Genomic DNA, 17,674 nt, shown 5'->3' on the forward strand with positions numbered 1-17,674 from the left:
AAGAAGAAGAAGAAGAAGAAGAAGAAGAAGAAGAAGAAGAAGAAGAAAGAAGAAAAAGAAGGACGAATCAGAGAGTTACTTTAACTGAAGTCACACAGTAAATGGTAAATATTTAAAAATAAAACCTAAAACTACTCCTCTCTGGGGTTTGAGGAGATGGCTCAAGATTGGGGCTGTCCGTAACGTTGCGTGGTACACACTGCCAGCCTGGGTTATGTCTCTCAGTTAATGCTGTTAATGACCTAATCACTGAAGTAGGAATATCACGGAAGAGATGGTTAAAAGCTTAGTTTCAGAAGCCTTGACTGGGTTTATATCTTGCCAGCTGTGTGATATTAGGCAACTCATGCCACCCCATGAGTCTTCATCAGTAAAATGGGACTCACCAATGACAGCCTTCAAACAGGGCTTCTGGGACAATTAAACACAGAATATGTGGAAAGTATTCGGGACAGGGCATGATGCAGAATAATGACTCTTAAAAGTATCAGCAATGGTTTTAACTAATATTTCTTCAATGAGGCATGTACATTTTAACATAGAAATTATACAATATTTATACATTAGCATCAAAGGCACCCACTTTCCATACACTGATCTGCTCTTTCTTTTTTTTTAATTAATTTATTTATTTTTATTTTTTGATTTTTTTTATTAATTACACTTTATTCACTTTGTATCACCCCATAAGCCCCTCCCTCCTCCCCTCCCGATCCCACCCTCCTTCCCCCTTCTTCACGCATGCCCCTCCCCAAATCCACTGATAGGGGAGGTCCTCCTCTCCCTCCTTCTTGATCTGCTCTTTCTTATGTCTAGATGCCTTGCACAGACAGACACACAGGGGGTGGTGCCACTGGTAGATGGAAGTAAAATGACATGCTTACAGGCTACTTGGTGCAACATGGCAAAACTGAATTTTTGACAATATAATACCAGCAAGGCTTCCCTTGAAGCCTCAGTCTTCCTCACATCTCTAAGTGCAGGAGAAAATTCAGGAAGAAAGAGGGTCAGTGTGTTTGTTCCTGCACACTCAGCATGAACATCCCTGACGTTCATAGGATATTCACCATGTTTGTGACTGTGTGGTTAGCCAAGATTGAGTTCCCAGTGGGGAAATAGTGGCATGAGCAGTTTGAGAGTGAAGAGCAGGACACCATGGCCACCCCTGGCCAAGCTGGCCTCCCAGGAACACCACAGGTAAAGCAGGAGGCTGACTTGTTAGTCAGAAATAAAAATGTGGCCATTCCCTGGACTTCCAATTTTACTGGCTTCAATCAGGTCACCACTCTTCATTCTTTTCTTCCTCCTTTCCTCCCTCTCTCCCTCCCTCTCTCCTTCCCTCCCTTTCCCTCCCTCCCTCCCTCCCTTCCTTCCTTCCTTCCTTCCTTCCTTCCTTCCTTCCTTCCTTCCTTCCTTCCTCACTTTCTTTCCTTTTGTGTTATAAAGTGAAGCTTTGGAGTGGGTATGTCTAAATCTTTTCTGGGGTCTAACTACATTGTCTGTGCCTTTCCCTTGGAACTCTGTATCTCCTGTTTTCCACAGAGCACTCACGGGTAGGCAGGGAAGACTGAAATCAATCGCAATGCTATACTAAACGCTCACTGCTCTGGTGAAAGAGGGTTCACGAATCCCTCCTCTTCCTCGCCCCTTTGTGAGTGTTAATGGGAGCCAGTAAGAGCAAGCAGATGACTGATGGTGTCTAAGACACTCCAGATGCCTGTTCTGGACAGCTCAGCATTTTTCTGCTTGCTGTGTGATTTACAGGGCGGCTGGCTGCTGCTCCAACATGCCTGAGGTCTAACTTCTTCGACATGATTGCCCATTCATCACTCATCACACTGGTCATGGAAGCGATTCATTCTACTGATACTGTCCAAGTACCTTCTAGATAGTATTCTAGCCCCAGAAACAGCCTCGTAGAAATAAACCAACAAATGCAGCATTTGTAGAAACCCTGTGTTCCGATATGGAAGATCGCAGATAAACAAAAAAACATAGAAAGAAAGTTGGGGGAAGAGTGTGATTGTGGTGGCTATTTTGTGCACTTGTATCTCTTGCATTTTTTTCCAGTCTCCTCCCCCACCTCCCTTTATCTCTTTTTTTTCTATTGAAGTCCTCACCTCTAGGAACAGGAGTTGGGTGGGCCAGTCATTAGCATGCTATGAAACCCCTGTCACAATGACTAGGGTAGGAATGGGACAGCTCATCCTTGGGATTATACCTCTGGGAGGTATAGGCAGTACTCTCTCATCTTTAATAGAAGGAACCAGAAGCATCTTTCCCAGAGGTGCTATTAGCCACACCCCTTTAAGAGGGTTGACTTGCTTACAAAAAAGAGGATGAATTCCAGGAGAGAAGGGGAATGATGAGTGAAAAACATGGAGAAATAGCCTGCATTGCTCACTGCTAATGCAGTTTGATGAGAAGAAGTTGGAGAGATCCTGAAATCAAGATTGGACTTTCCACAAGGACTCTAACCAGCAGGAGGCAGCTAAGGAAAACTCCACCTCCTATCCCCACTAATCTTTCTCTCGTACCTGGTGTTGGGGTGTTAGAAGGGATTGAGGTGGAGAATCGAGAAAGAGATATCAGAAATGTAAATAAAATAGATTTTAAAAAGGGCATAACAAGTGGCGCCCAGATGTCGGGGTTAGAGTAATGGCTAATGCCGAAGAGGAGACAGCAGGGTACAGAGAAATGAATATACTGTTTCAGGATATGAGTAAACAGTTTACTGCAGCTGCTACTACTGGATTCTCTCTTGCTTTATGCCCAGAGAGGACTCTCTGTTTTTGCTGCATTCTGTTTAAAAAAAAAATGTTGGGAGAATGGTTGAACAAAAAGTTCTGAGTGAATATGGAAAAAAAAATGAGAAAAAATGTGGATGAAATAAGAAAATCGCATTCTCTTGCTGTTGAGAGTTGGCTGTGCAACTATAAAGTTTGCAAGTAGAGACGGAATTGCTTGGGAAGCGAATAGAGCTGCTGGAAAAGGGGGAAAGAGGGGGTCAGACCTGGTAACTGAGAGTAGGAGTTTCCCAAAATTGCTGCCCTCCTCTGCTCCACTCACTTTTGGTGTCAAGTTCCCACAGCCCCTAAAAGGAGGAAAGGGGCCATGAGGGAGCAGCAAGCTGTACAGGATGAAAGAGTCAAAGAGATGAAGCCCATTTCAGGAGAAAGGGTTAATATTGAGCAGACTGAGCTGCCAGAGGAGCAGGCTCAGGTTAAGAGATTACCACCATCAGCTTTCCCAGGAGCCACCAAAAGCCTTAGATATCAAAATGCTTGGTGCTTCAATAGTGGCAAATTCAGTCATTTAAAAAGAAATTGTGACCAAGCCGCTAAAGTTCTGAGAAATCAGTACATTCCACCAGAGAAGTGAAGGAAGCCATTTCTGGGTTCTTGGCAAGAACCAGAATTTGTAGACGTTGTGATAAAAGGAGTCATTTGACTAGTGCATGCATGTCCAAGACAGACATACAAGCTAACTTGCCATTAGGAAACAGCTTTAGAAGCCTAGCTCAAAGCTCAACAGACAAGAGCAGCCTACAGTTACCAGAAACTATTGATCAAAAGAGCTTGGAGTTCCTGTCCCTTTTAGGTCTTTCTATCTCCCTCTTCTTCCATAAGGATTCCGGCACTCTGCCCAAAGTTTGGCTATGAGTCTTAGTATCTCCTTCTATACCCTGGTGGATAGAGTCTTTCAGAGGTTCTCTGTGGAAGGCTCCTGTCCTGTTCCTTGTCTTCTTCTTCTTCTGATGTCTATCCTGTTTGCCCTTCTGAATGAGAATTAAGCATCTTCTCTAGGGTCCTCCTTGTTGTTTAGCGTCTTTAGGGCTATAGATTTTAGTATGTTTGTCCTATATAATATCCACTTATAAGTGAGCATATATCAGCCAAAATACCTGGGCCCAGGGGGCCCTGCAGAGACCGACACTCCAACTAAAGACCATGTATAGAGAGGACCTAGACCCCCTGTTCAAAGGAAGCCCATTGGCTGCGCAGTTTCCAAGTGGGTTCCCCAGTAAGGGGTACAGAGGCTGTCTCTGACATGAGCTCAGTGGCCAGCTCTTTGATCACCTCTCCCTGGGGATGGGGGGTGCAGCCTTGCCAGGCCACAGAAGAAGTTGATGAAGCCAGCCTTAATGAGACCTGATAAGCTATGTCAAATAGAAAGGGAGAAGATCCTCCCCTTCAAGGAACTAGGGGGAGGCAAATAGGGGGAGAAGAGGGAGGGAGGGTAGGTGAGACTGGGAGGAGACAAGGGAGGGGGCTGCAGTGGGGATACAAAGTGAACAAACTGTTAAAATAAATATATAAATAAAATTAAATTTTAAAAAAGTGTTTGGTTTCTTGATCATCTCTTTTAAAGAAAATAACAGTAATTCTCATTCATGCTTTTAACCATTTTTTTTTTTTAAAACAGAAAGGGGGAAATGATGTGGATGTAAATATGTTTTTGTTTTGATCCCAGGTATAAGATATGAGACTGATTCAGATGGTCTATAGCAGCAAACTATTTGCCTGGTGCAGGCTCTGAGAGGGGCTCTTTGCCACCTGCAGACAGTGTAATTCTGAGAACTATCTGGAAAGAAAATAAAAGCCAGAGTGTTCAGGAGCTCTGAGAGAAAAGGTTGCTGGTGCTCTCCTCTGATGCTGTTGATGCAGTTTGATAAGGAGATGTCCTGAAACGAAGATTGGACTTTCCACAAGGAATCTGATGACCCAAACCAGCAGGAAGTAGCTAAGAAAAAACACACCCCTTCTCCCCACTAACCTTTTTTCTCTGGTGTTGGGGTGTTGGAAGGGATTGGTGTGGAGTAGGGAGGTAGAGGTATTAAGAAACTAAAATAAAATAGAGTTAAAAAGTATTCCTACAGCTCACAACCCTGAGAATGTCATGACCCCTCCCACATTTCAGGATCCTTGTAGCAAACCCCTCTGCTTATCCTGGGCACCCTTTCCTTCAAGAGGTCTTCCCTGATGTGTTCAGGCTCCGTGACAGGCTTAACATAGAGTATGAAAGCCTCTATGTTAAGGGCTTTCTCTATATTAAATATAGAATAAGTACCCTCTAGTTACGACTTTGTATACATTTTCCTACTAGAAAAATGAGTATTAAAAATTCCTAATTTAGTCCTCTTTGAGAAAGATACAAACTTAATTCCAAATTTATTTCAGCCTATGTACAGAGGAGTCCACTTGTCACTCGAAATTTGTCTACTTCTTGTCTAGAAAAAACGTTTTTTTTTTTTAAAGCTGAAATAAAGCTTTTCTTTTCCAAGTCTTTACTTGTGAATGGGTATGAATTGTGTGACCAACTTCAACTTAATGAGATGTGAGTTGGAAGCTGGTATTGTCCGTTTTCTTCTGCTAGAAGAGAATGCAGCTCTAGAACAGACGAGGTAATTTAAAGAGAACTTACATATCAAAGTCCTGAAGTCTGGTAAGTCCAGTGTCAAAGTGCTGGTATATGGGAAGGCCTCTGTAACATGATGGGAGCCATTCTCTACCTAGAGAATGCATGTGCAGTGGAGAGGTTGCCATGACAACACAGTTGGGACAGCAAACCCTCTCTGGCAACCAGAGCATCAAGGCCAAATAGCCTTTGAGAGCACACCTGTTTCCACCACAGCAGGCGAGGGCCAGAATGAGTTTTATAGGCAGCATTCAAACCACAGCAGGATGCATCAGGATGCAGTTTTCTAAAAGAGTGCTCAAAGGATAGGCCCTTTCTCGGTTCTTCCTTCCTCCTGACTTGACTGTAGACGTGGAATCCGGAAAAGTCTAAGCAGCTAGCTTGAGCCAGCAGATCTTTCCTCTAGCACAGCTATGACACAGGAGGCCCACAGGGGGCCACAGTTGTGAGGAGCCATGCTCCCCCCAGCAGTGCTAACCACTGAGCCATAGCCTGTGCTGATGTCTACATTCACTCAAAAGAGAAGCAGCTGTTAACATCAGGCCACTCAAGGCAGCTGAAGGCATTGCCTCGCTAGGACAAGAACCTAAGTAGAACACATCAGGTTCTTCGCCAGTCTATTAGCAGAGCCGTGAGATTTAAACAGGGTTTCAGCATGACCCGTCTGGTATTCCCCAAGTACAATTTAATAGAGAAGCAACCATTTACACTTCCAACACACAACCGGAAATGACTTTCTGAATAGTTAGATGAAAGATTACAGGGCAATGGAGATCTAAGGAAAAGATACAATGTGTTGTGCTTACTGTATGGGTTTATTTGTTTTATAAGTCATGCTAAATACAAAGTTACTTTTTGTTGTTTTTTTTTTCTGTGCTAATGATCAAACCCAGGGCCCAATGCACCTTTGAGTACTCTACAGGGAGCTAAGCTTCCAGCCTTGCTTTGTCCATTTATAGATGCATGAGCCAGGCTGGCTTTGGGCGAATACAGACTATTAGCTTTAAGACAGTGGTTCTCAACCTTCCTAATGCTGTGGCCCTTTAATACAGTTCTTCATGCTGTGGTGACCTCCAACCATAGAATTATTTTTGTTGCTACTTTGTAACCATAATTTTGTTATTGTTATGAATCATAACATAAATATATGACATGCAACCCCTGTGAGGGGATTGTCATCCACAGGTTAGAGCCACTGCTTTAAGGAAAGGAGAGCAATTTATTAGAAAGTTAAAATAAATTCTTGCTTTCTTAATTAAAAATGCTGGATGTTCTGAAAAAAAATTGTATTTATTTATCTTTCCTTTCTGCCTCTCTGCCTCTCTGCCTCTCTCTCTCTCTCTCTCTCTCTCTCTCTCTCTCTCTTTCTGTTATTTGGGCATATATATATGTGGCAGTCTGGTGACAATTCATGGGAGTCAGTTCTCTCCTTCCACCATCTGGGTTTCAGGAGTGGCACTCAGGTCAGGAGGCTTGGTGGTAGCATCTTTACCCACTGAGCCATCTTGCTGGCACTCTGAATGTCTTTCAATGTATCCCATTAGTATGTTTACTCTGTATGGTAGAGAAGCAAGGAATAGCTGGCTTCAATTATTTGTGTTCTTAAGATGGCCTTGGCCAAAATATATGAATGTTAACCACAAGTGAGCCTTCCTGCTTACCAAGGCTGCTTGGCAGGCATTCTGTGCAATACTATGAACTAATATTTTGTATGAGTTAACTATATTGCTGAGCCTTTAAATGGAAGGTACATACAAAGCATCCCACTGTTTCCTTAATGAATTCTTACTGTCCATCCATCTTTCCCACAAGCAAACAAACCAAGTTTTTAATGATATGAAATAAAATACTTTGTCAAATAAACACATCAAACTTTAAAGCCATTTCCTGAGTTTCCAGATCACTCAGATACAGTGGTCATCTCTCTCCCACAAATACAGTAGAAGGAATACTTCGCACATCTCAGAGCCTGTCCGGGGCTAGGGCTGAGGCAAGGATATGGCTGGCGTCCCTGTACCCACACCGAGTCCCTAATAGGCAAGCACAGTGACCTTCTGGCTGAGTGTGCAGAGTGCTTGGTTTTGTACAATGCCACATTGTTAATTCAAGCATCACTTCCTGAAATGCACAGGCCACAAGCTCCATGATGTGCCAAGCCACACACTCACATACTGGACTTGCTTTTTTGAAATTACAGTAGGAGCCAGCTCAGGTATTCCAGTCATTGAAGAGTGTAAGATATAAAAACTTGAAGCAATGTGAGATTCAGGAGGCAAAGATGCGCCGGGTAAGACAATGGCCCCTTTATTGAGAACATACCGTGGGTCAGCACAGTTCCACCATGCAAAACTATAATTATCTTCATTTTAGTAAAGATTTTTAAAAATTTTATGTATTTGAGTGTTTTCCCTGTATGTATGCCCATAGGGGTCAGAAGAGGGCATCAGATCCCCTGGAACTGGAATTACTGATAGCTGTAAACTGCCGTGTGGCTGCTGGGAACTGAACCCAAGCTCTCTGGAAGAATATCAAGTGTTCTTCCCCGCCGAGCCACGTCTCCAGTTGCAGAACTGTATAATCTTAAAAACGTGTTGCCTTCCCATGGGGATGAGGAAGCAATGCCAAGTTACCTTTCGCATCTGAGCCAACAGTCCTTCAAACTCCTTCAGGTTCAGTGTGGTTCCACTGTAGGAGGCGCAGCTGTTTGCAGCTTTCCCCAGCCAGTAAATGGTCACTAACACCTGTGGAACAAAATAATGCATGAGAGGGGAAGGATTTGTCCTGAAGAATGATATTTCAACATGGGACTCAGTAACGCCCCACAGACAGCACAGCAGGAAGGGACAACTCAGCGACGCTGACTTGTGAAAAGCAGTGCATGCTGTGGTAATGAGAACCCAATGAATGCTCTCTCACTTGACCCAGACACACGATTCAGTCGATTCAGTCGAGTAAGTCTCCAGCTCTAGGAAAAAAGGAGGTTGTGAGAAAGTGATCTCTGAGTGAGCGAGAAGGGAAAATAAATCCTCCAAAATGACATTCTCATAAGGCAGCGTTTTCCCACAAACTCTTCAGAGTCTTTACCTAGATGAGCAATGCGGGAGACTGTCAGCTCCATTTGAGATGGGCGCTTTTGAAGCCCTGTGCTTTCTACTTGCGTGTGCATGGAGAGACTAGTGGGATGGATGGCAAAAATCCCAAGGGAGTGATAAAGGTTAACGAGTACTTCCCAGCACAGGACCGACACAGCCCATCCGCGTGTAGTCAGAAGACGGCAATGCACAGAGAATGAAATCTGCTGCTCTCCCGCATCAGAGCACTGCCACGTCCCTATTAGTCTGAGATGGGAAAAATTTTAGCCTTGACACGGTTGCTATCAATTAAACAAACGTGGACGCTGTAGAATGTCTGTGACTATCCAATGGTCTGAGGTTATTGGCCTACATTAGTTTTGTGCTGTCTCTCCAAAGAATCGTCCACAAAAGCACAAATGTTCTTTACTTTGACTTGGAGGAAAAAGGAAACCACCAGGGGCTGGCTGAAGATGTGCTCCTTGGCTGAATTATAGGAAGACCGAGGAGCAGAAGCCCATGCAAAAGCTTAGCCTTCATGTTCACATCTGTCTTTTGGCTTCCTCTATGCTGCACTACCTTCCCTATGGTGGGCCAGAAAATGGTCTGGATAATGGAACATAAGCAAATGGGTCCAGCTGGCCATGGGCCTAAAGTATAGCTGTGTGCATGAGTACTATGATGTGATTCAGTTTTCTACTTCTGTGGGAAACTCTTACATCATGAATCCTTCAAAACTTCCAGAAGGTCTTTTATTAACTGGGTTCTTACAAATAAATTCCCAGAGAACAGACAATCCCAAATGTCAGGACATTAACTAGAACCAAAACATAACTAGTGTGTGCTGACTGAGACCCCATCTGGGCCACAAATGGAAATGGCTAATGTTAGTGTTGAAGCCGATCGTTGTGTGTTTTAAGAACATGAACTGTGCACGGAACACATGCTTTCATTCCTCTATTTCTAGACTGAACTCTGAGTAAAGAGAAACCCCCAGATCTGCTATTTTTAGTACCAGCACAGTATTAGCTATTTTATAAGAAATGAATATACTTTTTGCCTAAGAAATAATTTTTCTAATAAGGCCTATCAGATGCACAAATTTTAGCTAAATGTCAACCTTAGACCATTAAAGTCAAAAGTATACAAACGTAGAGAGAGAGGTCAAAACACTTACGTTTTTCAGCTTCCTGCTATAATCAAGGTTCCTAGGTCAGGAAAGGAAAACAGAACATTATTAGAATAGCAGTTTCTCTGGTGTAGTCTTTCCTTAAACACCTCTAAGACACACTTGCAAAAAGCACATAAAACAAGGCCAGAAGAGTATTGCTGGGCTTTTAAGGCCTATAGCTGGTGGTTTCAGCTACAGCATAAACATGGTGAGAAAAAACAAAACAAAACAAATAACAAACAAAGAAACAGGACCACGTAGGATTGAAGTTGTGCAGTACGCCAGGAAAGATGGATGCTTTTTCACATATGGAAGATGAGGATTCTGTTTAAAATTGGGACTTATAGTTGAACTTGACTTGACTTCTGAAGATTCCTTTTCGAAGGAAACGTGATCACATCTCTCAAGTCTTCTTCATACAAGTACATTTAATACAGGTCTGAAAACTTAGTGAAATAGACTTGAAGATACATGGATAAGAAGCAGTTCTGCCCAAACATCTTTTCCCTTTTTCTGCTCTGGTTACAGATTAGAACAAAAAATTGGCCATAAACAAAGAAGTATACATGTTATTTCCAAATGTATGCACATGGGTTCTTAGATACACACAAGCGTTTATTCCCCAGCTAAAAACCACAAAAGTTCTAACTATTCACATCATAAAATATCGAAATATTTCAAAAGGTATTTAAAAACTCCATGAATACACCGACAAATAAATACTAGGAAAACAAGTGCTGGATTTCTTTTCTCTGGTCATTTTGGTGAGGAATGGGGTGTAGAAATTCCATCATATAAACTGGTCAAGAACACCTCAAAGGATACTTCGTTCTGTTCTAATCCACCAAACTCTGTGTGATGAATAGACGGGCAGTTTTAAGTTGACTGATATTTGAGGGACTAATGTTTACCTCTTCTATAGAGAGGAGCACAAGGTTAGGTGTTTCAGTAAAAACATGCATCCATTCAATTTGCATTTGATCAAGGAAATGTTTTTATATTTTCGAGTTTAACAGGAACAAAAAAGCATGTTATTCTCAGTTTAGATATATTCTATATATATTTTTTTCACTTAACAACAGAGAGATGAAGAAATTCAAGAAAGATCTAAAAACAATTATAGGGAATATGAGCCTTTCCCTGCATTGACAATAAAAGTTCAGTGACTGAAATTGTGAGTGGATGCTAAAAATTGTATGTGCCACACAGTAGGGCCCCACAAAATATTTCTAGAGTGATTCCACACAACTACTAATTACCTAGAACTACTTCCCATTTTTTAGAGAGACTTCCTGCCCCAGGAGCCATCCACAGCCTTTCCACACTCTGTGTGGCTGGGATGACTCCCGGGAAGGCCTTTGCTTTGCGGCTATCTGGGTTGTGCTTTCATTTCCATCAACCTTGTCTGGCATTCATTACAGGTAGAGTTCACGCAATTACACAGTCTGTAATGCAATGATTTGCAGGCTTTTTCCTCTTTAAAGTTTTTCTTTCTCTTTCTTGGCTATTCAAGTGTGGACAGAAAGGGTAAGAAAAATTACCCAGAGTAGTTTTGTTTTTTTTTTTTTTTAAACTCAATTTTAAGAAATACAAATTTCCCCCATGGACTCTATCCCTTGTCCTATCTCTCCTTCCTGATGCTACTGACTCATGTCAGAGTGATGCTCTCCCTCTCTGCATCAAGGTGCTCAGTTCTCAGAAGGGAGAGCAGAGAATCACAGTGGTGGCACTCAGATCTAGCTGAGCTACAAGATCGACACCTTAAAAACCAGTCCCTGACTAGTGCCAAGTTAAAGCAGAGTCACCTGTGAAAACACCGTGAAGCATGCATGTTCCGCTCCTACTACACTCCTGCTAAAAGCAGAAGCGATGCCTTGCTAAGCTCCACAAATGAACTTGCGACGTAACTTTAGTATGGATTCTATACAATTTTCTAAATGCCAACCTAGTGAGAGAATCTTTCTGAACAGCGATTCCAAGTTCAGCGTCCACCCACTGCCTGTGGATGACTGTTCTCACCACACCTGACCTTCATCACGACCCTCCAACCTTACTGGGTTCTTCGCCTTTTTTAAGCATCAGCAGCTTCTTCTTCCTTGGCCTTTTCTTGCTTTTCTTCCACCTCAAAATCTCCCAAGGCTGATACTTGCTTCTCATTCTTGTCTCAGCCTGAGTCCTCAGCTGAAATGCCACCCCTTCGGGCGGGCTATCCTCGGCCTCCTCCAAATGGACTACTGTCTTTTTCATCTCACTGTTTCATACTCTTCTCAGTACCCTCATTCACCATGACTATTTTACTATTTTCTTTCTTTCTTTCTTTCTTTCTTTCTTTCTTTCTTTCTTTCTTTCTTTCTTTCTTTCTTTCTCTCTCTCTCTCTCTCTCTCTCTTTCTTTCTTTCCTTTTTTTTTTTTTTAAAAAAAAAAGATCCTCCTGCCTCTGCTTCCTAAGTACTGGGATTACAGGATATAACACCACACCTGACGTTCAGATACCTTTAAAAAGATTTACTTTTAAATTATATGTATATGTGTATATCAGTGTATGGGTATGTGTGCATGAATGTAGGTAGGCCATGGAGGCTAGAAGAGAGAGCCAGATCCTCTGCAGCTGGACTTATAGGAGGTTCTAAGTTGCCTAATGTGGGTGCTGGGAACTACCCTGAGATCCTCTGCCAGAGTGTTACCCCTCTTAACCTCTGTGCCATCTCTCCAGGCCCAGGAGAGACGAGACTCAGCCCATTGCCCAACCATACTCATGCTACATACTGTTTGAATAAAGTGGCAAATGTTTTATATGACATCACAGGCTCTGCAGAAGCCTGTAGCTCTGAGCTACAGACAATTTATTTTTGCCATCCCAGAAGGATGGATCTTCTTATTCTGCTCATGAGCTTTCTCTTTATACAGAAACTCATCCAAATGCAAGAATCCTTTGGCTCCAAATATGGTTCACTAAGTAGATACAGGCAGAAGTGGCCAAAAGGCCAATGATCAATCTCAGAAAAGCTTAATCACTGTCACATATGAGAAAATGGTTACAAACTCAAATGAAGGAGCCAGCTCGCCTCCATAAAATGCCTTCTCTGCATCATCAACAGCACTCGGTTTGTTTACTTCCTGTGTAGTCTGCCAAGAACTATTCAACTGCCCATTGGAGCCAATGAAATGGATGCTGTCTAAAGCACATAGATTTTGTGCATATTTCTCTGCAGTCTCACTTCTAAACTTTACTTAACATTTTCTCTTCTTCAAAATTCTGGTTCTACATGCATGTGAAAAATGCTCTGTGCAAATGATAGGACACTGTGCTGTGAAAGCTTGATTTTTGCTTGTGCATTTTGATTTTATTAGGCACACCTAATCTTCTACCTCTTAGAACTTACAACATCCTCACAAAGCTGCAAATCAAAACATCAAGGGTTTCCTTTAAGCATAAATCAGGCATTACTCACTTGACAGTGACCCTGTTAGACGTATCCTGGAGGTCACTCGGGTCAAAGAGTTGAGATTCTTTAAGGCCAAGCTCTTTACAGCCTCTCAAGAATAAGATGGTATTGTCCTGGAAGGAAGGAAAAGAAAAAGCCTGAGTTATTTAAGATTATCTTTGTGAGTCAATCCCACTTCATTAATAGTCCAAATTGCTGTCAAGATGCCAGCCACCATGGCTGCTAAAGTCACATCTAAACCATGGTGTATCACACAACAAAACTGCAGTTAGGAAACACCAGAATAAATAAATAAAGACACTTCCAAAATCCTAGCCACGCCAAATTCAATTTTCCCTTTAGGTTGATACCTTTGTAAACAACTGCAAGTCAGATGCTGCTACAAAGGGAATTTAGCATCATTTTAAGGAACAGCACTTTTAAAGAGTCAAGTATTTTCAACTGCTTCTAAATCCTTTCCTCGTGCCTTACTGCTTAGAACTTGGTATTAATAGATACTTTAAAATATAATTAGAGTTGGGGGAATGGGCTAGTTGGCAGAATGCTGGCTGAGCATTCATCTGAACCTGAGTTCAGATCCCCAGTACTCAAGGAACAAAACCAGGCATGCCAGCATTTACCCGAAATCTCAGCACTAAAAGATAAAAGGTAGAAGAATTCCTGACTGGCTAGTTTGTGTACTTGGTAAGCTCCAGATCCAATAAGAGACCTTGTCTCAAAAAATAAGGTGGACAGTGGTGTTGGTTTGGATGAGAATAGACCCCATAGGCTCATATAGTTGCATGGTTAGTCCCCAGTGTTGGAACTGTTTGGGAAGGAGTAAGAGATGTGACTTTGTTTGAGAAAGTGTGTCAGTGGGGATGGATTCTGAGGCTTCAAAAGGCTTCCACCATTCCCACGGAGCTTTTTCTGCCTCCTGTTTGTGAGTCAGGATGTGAGCTCTCAACTGTTCCTGCTGCTGTGCTTTTGCATTGCCATCATGGACTCTGACCCTTGGAAACCATAAGCCCAGTTAAAAACTTTCTTTTATCAGTTTTGTTGGTCGTGGTATTTTACAACAGCAATAAGAAAGTAACTAACACAACAGCAATAGAGAAAGATGTATAATATTGACCTCTGGCCTCCACTGTATACACATATATCACATAGATGCATGTGGAATAGCACATATTCATGTACACACAAACATACAGCAAAGTAAGACATTGTAACACCACAAAATTCGAAAGTAATAAAAGATGTTGTTGCCTGAGGTACTCTCACCCTCAAGTTTCTCTTATTAATTTATTTAAATACATCGTTTGCAAATTCTTCTCCCTCCATATAGTCATTATGGGCTTTGACTGAAAACACCTTTTTAATGGAATGTACAATGAATTAAAGGATAAAAGAAATCTAGACCCTCCATCTTCTCTCACATTACACTTACTCTATCAGCCTCTCTTGAAAACTTGGGGGGAGGAAGGTCAAGGGGATACGGGAGAAGAATGGGGCTAGCACAGGGTATAATGAGCAGGTATGTATGAGAAGGTAGTGATGAAAGCCACTACTTGGTCAGCCAAAAATTAATTTTTAAAAATTAATTAAAATATCTAGACTTGATTGGCAAGGAAAACGAGAAGCAAGTGAAGCTTCTGAAAACAATGCGAAGACCGTCCTCGGGGTGAACATTCCCTGGCAGGCATAGGTTTACTTTGAAGCAGCAGAAGAGCGGGACTGGCTGACAATCGCCCTCACAATTAAGACGGTTCTGTCTGGGTTGCCCATCTGTTGGACTTCTTAGGAATAAAAGAGCAGTTCTGAAAGCGAATGCAAATTGTGGGTCATCTTTTGAAGCTCCCGGGACAACTGGTCAACAGATTTATTGCTATGAATCTGTAACTGTCCTCTTCTTGAGAGACTTCCAAAGGTGCTGATCGACTCCATCAGTTTGTTTAAAAAAAAAAAAAAAGTGGGACAAGGAGTATCGGTTCCAGGAGCCACATTAATGAGAACCCCTCTGAATGCTGAAAGAAACTGCTGTAAACACCTGAACTCAGGGTGGTGATTACCCCGTTCACCCCAGGTAGTTCAAAGGGAGTGGCAAAGATGGTGTTTTTAATTACCCAGTGTGTAGGCAGGACTCTCAGGCCCCCAAGAATCCTGCCTCAGATGTACACACCTTAGGTAATCTCCCCTTGAGAACAAGTGAAGCCCATGACCATGATAAGATTATGGCATTAAACAATCGCCTCTAAGTTAACCAAGAGAAGGATTATCTGATTGGCAGTGATGTAATTAGGGATCTTTTAAACAGGAGGTGACATGAGAGTTCCTGCTGGCCCTGAGCTCCACAGCTGCAAAGGCTTGAATTCTGTTCACTGCCATGAGCTTTGGATAAGGGCTTGGAAGATGCTCAGAGTTTCAGCCCTACTGGCATCTTGATTTCAGCCCTGTGATATTCTGAGCAGGGAGCCCCTATCCAGACATCTAATCTGTAGACAATGTGAAGTAATAATTACGTATTGCTCTGAGATGTTAGTTTATGGTAATTTTCAATGTAGCAATACAAAAAACTAACATGCCTGGGCTCTAAAGAACAATAGTTGAAAGTCATTGGCCTTCCTATGGCCCATATCATGGGACCAACATCATTCCAAGGGCTGTGTTTATTACATTAATTTATTCAAACTCTGCACACCTTATCTTCAATTGACAGATGAGTGATCTCCTGCCTAGAACAATTATACAATGGTCCAAGGTTGCAATCAGCAAAGGACGAAGGCGGCAAAACAGTGGGTTATGTCTGACAAATCCAAGCATGGAATTTGAGGTCTGCACCAAAGGACAGTGGGGCTGCTGCGGGTAGGACTGATCTCAGAGGGTCTTACAGATGTAGAAAACAGGATGCAAGAGTCAAGGGCAGCAACTCTGAGAAGTGAGTACCCAGGTGGCAACTGGAAGGAGGATGGTTGGGAGTGAGTCCAGAAGGAAGTCAACACTAAGCAGGGAAGATTTAACAGGCAAGTGGGAAGACACGGCAGCCTCTTCTAAAACTGAGGTGCCTTCATCCTGGTGTGTTTTCCTTCTTGTATGAGGTCCAGGGATTCTTGTGGAGGCAGGATGTGTCACCATCCATAAGCCCTGTGCCTCTCTGCACATGACCTCTTTTGGCCAAGGCTGCACCTGTCCCAGCATATCTGAAGCTGTCCAGTTCCTCGCCATTCACTTCTTTAGTTATTTTCCACATGTTCACACCTAACTCTTGAGCTTTCATCTTTTTAACAATATATTTCATTACGAAATTCTGTCCTAGGAATAGATAGATCAAGGGAAGAACAAAATGGTAAGAACTATATCAAGTCTCCTTTAAAGGACCCAGATTTTTCAATTTATACTCTGACCATGCTATTATTAAATTAATTAACCAATTACTTTCATTTTACATTTTGAGACAGGGTCTAATTCTATGACCCAACCCAATACTGAACTTCCTACATAGGCCACTCTGGCCTTGAACTCGCGGTAATCCTCTTGCCTTAGCCTCCCAAGTGATGATATTACAAGCATGAGCCACCATGACTGACCAGGGGATGACTTTAAATATATCTTTCCTTTTAATAATGTTATTTTGCCTTAAGATGTCAGTTTTCATTTGCAAAATAAATCATTTTGTATTCTTTTTCAATTCTCTTTTCTCTGGTTAATGTTACCACACAAGAATATCTATATCTCAGGGAACTTTAGTTCAATACGCCATCCCGCTCGCTTGCTTCCAGTTCTCTCCCAGTCTCAGAACATGTACCTTTCCTCAATATCCAGGCCTCTAAATTGGACCATGAGGTTTCCCAGAAAGCAAAACTTCAACTGCTTCACCCTAGAACAGAGGTTCTCAACCTGTGAGTCATGACCCCTGTGGCAAAGCTCTGTCTCCAAAAATATTTGCATTGTGATTCATAACAGTAGTAAAATTACAATTATGAAGTAGCAGTGAAAATGATTTTATGGTTAGGGCTTGCCACAACATGAGGACATGTACTAAGTGGTCACAGCGTTAGGAAGGCTGAACTGTACCACAATGTGGTGATTCTCACTGGAGTGGGAGAAGCAGTCAGAGAGGCTCGACACATGAGGAATATTAACTGGCACATTTACATAAATGATAATTAGAAAAGCAAGGAGAAACACTAAAATGGTGTCACTAATCTTAGCATGTATTATGTAAAAAAAAAAAAAAAAAATGACCGGCGTAGTTTTGAAAACCGGGGAAGTACTTTGTCAATACGAGACTCAATGTGTACCAGTGAACTCTTTTCACACAGGCTTCAACTTTCAAACTTTAATGACCCAACAGAACATTTGCAGCCTGTGTGAGCCAAGCATTTGCCTGAATTGTCCCTGCTCTGTTCTAGGCAGTGGGATCGATTATCTTTCATCATCCAAACAACCATATGGGTCAGGTACTACCGTCTCCATTTCCCAGATGAGCAGTTGACGCACAGAACAGTTATACATCATATAGAATCAAGCAGCTAAGCCCCAACTAACTCATCACAAGGGTGGAAATAGGGATTCTTCAGAGGCAGAAA

General features: G+C 42.2%; 1 protein-coding gene across 1 annotated transcript in view; it reads right to left on the minus strand.

The window, feature by feature from the left end:
• The window catches only part of Limch1 (LIM and calponin homology domains 1), a 304,476-nt gene that overhangs the window by 79,203 nt on the left and 207,599 nt on the right, over positions 1 to 17,674 (minus strand). Inside the window, exons 4-6 of the mRNA XM_055629181.1 lie at positions 13,113 to 13,219; positions 9,667 to 9,697; positions 8,049 to 8,159 (exon numbers count right to left, since the gene is read on the minus strand). Coding sequence (XP_055485156.1) covers positions 8,049 to 8,159; positions 9,667 to 9,697; positions 13,113 to 13,219 — 249 coding nt within the window. The remainder of the gene's footprint in view (positions 1 to 8,048; positions 8,160 to 9,666; positions 9,698 to 13,112; positions 13,220 to 17,674) is intronic.

Source organism: Psammomys obesus, unplaced genomic scaffold, assembly GCF_907164565.1.
Source record: "Psammomys obesus unplaced genomic scaffold, mPsaObe1.curated_primary_1811, whole genome shotgun sequence".
In the NCBI taxonomy this organism is placed as follows: Eukaryota; Metazoa; Chordata; class Mammalia; order Rodentia; family Muridae; genus Psammomys; species Psammomys obesus.